Below are 7,376 nucleotides of genomic sequence, written 5' to 3'. Positions count from 1 at the left end.
ATTCGGTTGTTAGTGTTAGAAACAAGCATGGAAATAATTTGTTTTGACATCGGGTACACCATATGAGGCTAGACAATTAATTTTCGTTTGAATGGGACATGTAATTGTCTTACATGAAGTTCAATTTTCTATGTCTTGCTTTCCATTTTGATCACACAGTTGCTTACATACTTGCTGTAATATCTTTCAGATGCTTTAAGATGTAATATCCAGTGCTTAACAGCATACTGTACTTCATTTTATGTAACTTATTGCATGGGTGAAAATTAAACTTTTTGCAAAAATATTTACCATTCTGAACCAGTTTAGCAGCTATATTCCTATATGCTTCAGCCTTCTTCAAAATGTTCTTATAATCTGCATCACCTGTGTCATACAAGAAGTTATACTTCCTCAGCTGTTCGATAAGTCTTCCTGTTTGTGTGATTTTCACAGAGTGCACTGCAAGCACACCGATATGACAAACCTGCCTGCTGCCACTACTGGCTCAGCTGTACCTGTTGGTGTGAGAACACAGCAAAAAATGTGGCTGTACATGCTCACAGCTGCTGCCTGCAATGGCGAATCTGTATTTTTAGACAGACTGGAGCTCGCAGTAGTGGCTGGCCAGTCGCTGTGGTGGCAACACTGCCCTCCGTGAGACTGACACTATGCAACGACATGCATTTCAACAATGTGGCCTGGCCGTTGCAACTCAAGGTCACAGACTGTGTTCTGTGAGGCCAGACCTTAAGATTACAGGGTAGGCAACTTTCAGAGGTGTTAATATAGACCAGCTGTACAGTGCATAGCTTAAGAGGCATGAGCAATTGTTCATTTTACTGTGAAACACGTCTCATCTATTGCAAGTTCTACTGGTTTCCAAATCTTTGCAGGAGGTAGTATGGAGCAACGAAGAAAGAAAAAAAAAAGTCCATGAACATGGCCTCTAACATACTCTTAAAGAGTTATGGCCACTTGTTCAGTAGAAGAGATGTGTTTCACAATAACAGAGATGAACAAGTACTCATAGCTCTTAAGGTATCTATTTTAGAGCCCAAGTTTAACAGTTTTTTTTTTCATGTTTTAGTCCATACTATACCACCTCTGAAAAGTTTCTTACCCTACAATCTTAGCAAGAACAGTCTAGGTAGATGTATTTCGTGTCAAGGGGTATCAGAACGATTTATGCTTACAACTTTTGACTAGGTCATTGCCAGACCAGGGACCCTGTGACATCTGTCTGCTTTATTTCTTCATTGTTGATGTACTGCGTTCTGATACTCACTGAAAAATGTAGGGTGGAAGCTCAACACTGACTACAGTAAATGGTGTAGCTGACATTTGAACAGTTGGGTTTCACAGTTCTTTACTTTCACTAGCCACAACCCCCCCCCCCCCCCCCCCCCCCCCCCAATATTACAGTTATATAACCAGTTAATTAATGTTTAACTTCCGATAAGCCTCATTAATAGGTTGCAGACAAACATCCATATACTACTACAATAGTTTACTGTTGAACATCTATGAGCAGTAAAAACCTAACCACACAGTTCACAGTTCTTTAAGAATAAAAAGGTATATATGGAACAGACACTGTCATCGTTTTAACACACAGCCTAATTGTGTTACACTTATTTCACAGTTACGTTGATGCAATGTGGTTGTTCTAACCAACACCAGTGCCCTTATATATCATCACAATAATAGGCACTGAAACTACACATTGTTTGATGTTTAATTTACAGAAATTGCAATTAAAATTTAACTCATTAAATTAACTGAATACATCAAAAAATTCCATCTTTTTAAAAGTTTCTTCTACTACAGGAGTTAGGCTGAATTATTTGTTTAAATGATGAAACTAACAGATATAGTAATGCAAACAATACTTTGGACAGAAACGGTAATTACTTTGGAATTAATTAAGGGCTGGCCTTACTAACATGTTTTCAAATAGAGCCAAATAAATACTTTAAGAATCCTATTAGTTGTTTTTCCAAACGCTTACAATTAGTACAGAACTTATATTTGTTTAAATGTCAACAATAAAATTTAAGTTACGAAACAATCACGGATTTCATCCTCTAACAAAATTATTAACTAGGAATAGTCAAAATAAATTAGGAAATTTCTGACATACACAAAACTAAGAATGAAATTAGATCTGGTGCTATATTCTTTAAAACTGAGGGCCAACCTTTCTCTTTTATGAAAATGTTGATTATACTCATGTATATTAATGGTAATTAGTCAGACATGAAAAAATGAATTTTAAGGAGGCAGATGGCAAAACTACATCCCAACTTGCTTCGTCACAACCCTTACCTCAAATCTTTACATATACTGTTCTCCGTCTCTTGAAAGTTCATAGCATCACTTTGGGATACAGTGTTCACTAAAAGCCAAAGCACACTGATCGGTATCTGTATGCTAAGAGTTCCCAGCCACTATACCAATGCAGTGGCATCCTTAGGACTCCGGTACACAGAGCATACGCTATTTCTGAGAAGGATAGTTTAACCCAAGAAATTGCCCATTTTGTGTCTGTTTTTAAGGAAAATGATTCTTCGGACTATGGAGTTTTATTTAACCGGATAGAGGAAAAATCTACTCGCCAAGCAGCAGCAGAACACACAAACAAAAAAACGGTTGCAATTGGAAAGCTTTTGGAGCCAGTGGCTCCTCCTTCAGGCAGAAGGGTTGAAGCGGAAGGAAGAGAGATGAAGAAAAGGACTGGAGAGGTCTAGGAAAATGGGTAGATTTCAGGAAAGTCACCCAGAACTGTGGGTGAGTAGATTTTCTATCTATCCAGCTAAAAAATTTGGGATATGGTGTTTGGACTATCCCGGGAGGTGCACGAAGAATAGCATAAATCTGTGGCCTTTATTCCTTATGCTGGGGACACACTGTATACGGAAGAATGTTAAGAAGTTTTAACATCAAGAGTGTGTTCCGTCCACCTTAAAAGATTAGGGCACTACTTGGTTCTGTGAAAAATGATATGGGGCTTAGGAAGAATGGCATATTGACACGAATGTCAATGTGGGAAGGCTTACATCAGCCGTTCAATTTGCACAGTTGAGGACAGGTGCATGGAACATCACCACCATACGAGGCTACAACAGCCGGAAAAATCAGTGGTAGCAGAACATTGCTTAAACATGGGACATGGAATGAAATTTGACGAAACTGTGATAGTTGCCAACACTTACAGTTTTTGGAACAATGTTTATAAAGAGGAAACTGAAATTAGGTTGGCAGATAATTTGATTAATAGATACAATGTGTTTCCTCTTAGCAGGATGTGGAACTCTGTAATATCCCGCAACAGAACAGAACATTCTTCAGTGTAGACAGCGCGAGTGTTCAAAAATCTTCTCTGAGTGCAATATATCGTTTCCTCAAGTGTTTTGCTAAGAGCGGTGTCACCTGCCCACTCTTGGAGCACAGCAGTCCTTCTTTCACTACAATATGCTGGAAGGACAAAACAAGCAAGACTTGGATATAAAGATACAGTAAAATAAAGGCCATGTACTGTGAGAAGTGTAATAATTATACATTTACTTCTTTTAAATATGCAGCACAGGATATTGTTAATTTTGTAATTAAATAGCACTTTTCTCATCTAAACATGGTCAAATTATGATTCTGGGTCACTCATTCCATGTACTCTGCCAAAACCCCCATTTACAGAAAACCCCTATTTAAGGAAAAAATATTTGGGTCCCCAGAGATTTATTAAAAAGGAATTTTTTTCTGTAATGAAGTTTCATATCACCTTCATGCATCTAAAGCAAAACTAGTCAATAGATTTCAATACATTTAAAAACAACATTTTACTCTTCAATCTTGTAAACATTGTATACTACTTCTGTGGCACATCAAACCTGTACAAATGTGCCACAAGATGTGTGGTAGGAATTCAAAATGAGGAAATAAATGCCATGCATTCTACATGACCTCTCAAGAGAAAAATATTTATAAAGACAACAGAGGCTTGCACTATACCTTGTTTCCCAGAGATGGAAGGTGCACTACAGTGAGAGGTCTAGCTGGATCGTGTGTATCGACCTGTACTGTTAGACGGTAGCCGAGCTCTGATCGAGGATCTTTGCATGTCAGTTCCCTGTAACAACAAAGAAGATAACAAATGTTCAATGCCTTTTCAAGGCATAAAATCCATGATTAGCTGAACAAAATAATGTAATAATGTTATTCACTTGCTATAATTAAAGGAACACATTACTTGTCGGGAAAAAAAGGGGAGAATTAAGAAACTTACTTATTATTGGACACAATCATGGTGTAACCAAAGATAATGGTAAATTATAACAGCATTTAAGATTCTTCTTCAGATCCGTAAAAAAAAATAGAACACACATCACCCTTACAACTTACTTTTTAAAAACATTCTAATGGAAATTATACTGTTATATATCAAGAAGGAAAATAATATGTACCAAACTGTACCTCATTATTACATTAAGCAGTGATGTGTAAAGTACATATATCATAAATCACATGACAATGTTCATTCTACCTATTTACCTGCAAGGAAAAAAGCACTCGAATGATGCCAATCAGAATGACATCAAAATAAGTAATTTAGTATTTATATCACAGTTGATGTATAAAAATTATTACATGGTAAATATAGTTTTAATCAGGGAGAAATAGCTGTAAGAGTGAATGAGATTTACAAAGAAGTTAGTTTCACTGTTGCTGCTTTTACAAATAGGTTGCTTGCTCCTATAAGAAATTAACAATAATTTTGCTGTGCAGACATAAATCATATATAAAGATTTTAACATAAATACATCTCTTCCATGTGGCCTCACATTTTAGTGGCTTCTTCAGGTTATGAACTACAACAATAGTGTAGTTTGGTTCTTTCTTTTATAATTTCTTGTATATTAAATTTACTTTTACCATGCAATATTGTTAATACTTTAACAAGAATATAATATTCATGTCTTCTGGTGCCCCCTTTTCTTCACAAATAAATGGCTGTCTTTTCTCGTTACAATTTGTTACACAATGGTAGATTTCAATAATGATGTGTGTTTTATTATGCAATGGTCAGAAGACAATTGCTAGGTGGACTTGAAAGTGGTCACCTGTGATTGTCTTGAACAACAAATCCAGTTTAATTTTTTAAGCATTAAGTCAAGCGAATTTGGTTTGATACAATGTCATGTCTCGCAGAAAGAACTGTTAAAAGAGTTCAGTATTTCAATGATACCAACGTTATGACAGGCAGAGGAATAACTGCTTCAGTGTGGTGCAAATGATGGAGTAGTAGTCTTTTTAAGTTTTAAAAAAACTAAAGAGTAAATCCATGACTATGTGAGTAAGAGGTAAATAACAAATTTAAATAAACTAATAAATGAAGGAAGGGGATTCGAACCCCGTTACTTCTGAATTCAAATTCAGAGCCTTACTAAATACTATTGTGAATGACTATTAACTAGATGGATGTATAACATCCCAGTTCCTAAAAGTTTTTTCTTTTACTCCATGACCAAATTCAGTTTTATATTGAAGGCATTTTCTAGTGAACTATGAAACTGACTTCTATATGCAACCAAACACTGCACCAAATGGTATAATGAAAATTTATGAAAGCCTGACAAGTTGAGAGAAATGAGCAACAAATGAATTAATTACTCAACAAATTTTAATGCAATCTAACGCTGCCTTTGTCTTTAAAATGATTACTGCTTTCATTCAAAGTCTGAACACATTCACATGCATTGCATTTGCATCTGAACGTCTTCAGACACATCTAAACATCTTCAGATCCACTGCTCTGCAATTACAATAAACGTTAAGTTGCTCGGAATTTGAACAAAACAGGTAATCATTATAAAGATAAATGTAACAATGATTGTGAAAGAAAAAGTTAGTTAGTTTTAAAAGTGGTATAAATAATAATAAGGAAGGAAAAATGGATGCGTCATGTTTATAAAAACTGTATATTTTGATACTTTTAGAGCATTCTTTAGTATTAAAAGGAATTATATTTTGACATGTTCAGAATTTTAAATTACATGTTTTACCAATAAAAAGCTTCATATTTAACTAAATCCTAAAATAGTTTCAGTGGATGGTGTGACCACTGCTTAAACTTCACAAGTCAGTGCATCTTGAATCATACATAGCACAGCCAAATATTATCTCTAAGGAATCACTACTGAATATGCATAATTATTTAGGAGCTTCAGAGAATAACTAATAACCTTAGGAGAAAAATATAGCCTCACAGATATGTAAACAGAAGTAATCTGAAATATTAAAAAGTAAAATCTTCCACTGAAATACACAACTTTATAAAGGCTACAGGGGAACAATTTATCTTATTGCATCGTATATGGTGATACATTTTTAGGACCAGGAAACCAGTGCCCAAGCATTTATCTTGGCACTGGAAGCAATTGGTTAAATATAGATAAGTAGGCTACATTATTTAGCTAATCAGAGGAATAAAAATTGATTCTCTCAATCATGTTATGGAAAACTTGTATTACTGGAAGAAATATAATATAAGAGACATCAAATAATGGAAGCAATTGTTCAAAAGCTAGCCAAACAACAGACATTGCAGAGGACTCTGGTATGATGGTTCCAGGCAAGCAATTGCCCCTTTCAGTAACAATGGTCAAGAGGGAGCATATGTGAGGGTCAGCAAATGCAGTCAGATCATTGGGCACAGCCTTCCACTTCCACAATCACTCACTGTCTCCTGCCAGTTGGAGTGGTGAAGAGGAGATGTGAAGAACCACATATGGGGTGGTGGTTGTTTAAAGTTCACCAAAATGAGTACATCATGGTTTAGCCAACAATAGAATACACAAGGTACACGGCCCAAACATGGACAGAAAGGTCACAAATCTACTTTTATGTCGTCGTGACTGACTGTCCATTTCAACCAACGTCCTTAAGATGACAAATGTTGTGCACAGCACAGTGAAACGAAGGTGTTAATATCCACAGCTCTGACCAAGATTTTCTGAGGTTTTCTTTGTAGCAACAATGCTGGAGGTGTACCCTCTACATAGCTCAGAATAACCTCCCAGTTGGAAGATACAGGTAATACCCCTTCTGTTGCACTAAACCCACTCCTGTATTTTTCTTACCACACGATGTGCCTGCAATGCCGTCAGGTGGCGTTCAATTTTGCAGTGGGCAGTGGTCACAATTGTTTGGCTCATCGCTGGAATTCATACTTTCTTTAAGTATTACAAGGTCAGACTGATAAATTCCTATGATATAGTTGGGAAAGTTGTTACACAGCATGATTATTGGTGAACATGCTTCCTGTAAAGGTTCTGTTTCAACTTTCAAATAGATGGAAAGCATAAATGTTTGTCAGCAGCTAAATGACCAGTGTCACA

General features: G+C 36.1%; 1 protein-coding gene across 1 annotated transcript in view; it reads right to left on the bottom strand.

Annotated features, from left to right (window-relative positions):
- Positions 1-7,376, bottom strand: part of LOC126457068 (mediator of RNA polymerase II transcription subunit 14) — a 183,043-nt gene that overhangs the window by 110,843 nt on the left and 64,824 nt on the right. Inside the window, exon 9 of the mRNA XM_050093067.1 lies at positions 3,991-4,108. Coding sequence (XP_049949024.1) covers positions 3,991-4,108 — 118 coding nt within the window. The remainder of the gene's footprint in view (positions 1-3,990; positions 4,109-7,376) is intronic.

This window comes from Schistocerca serialis, chromosome 2, assembly GCF_023864345.2.
Source record: "Schistocerca serialis cubense isolate TAMUIC-IGC-003099 chromosome 2, iqSchSeri2.2, whole genome shotgun sequence".
Lineage (NCBI taxonomy): Eukaryota > Metazoa > Arthropoda > Insecta > Orthoptera > Acrididae > Schistocerca > Schistocerca serialis.
Note: the sequence above shows the minus strand (reverse complement) of the source record. Positions and strands in the feature narration are given on the sequence as shown.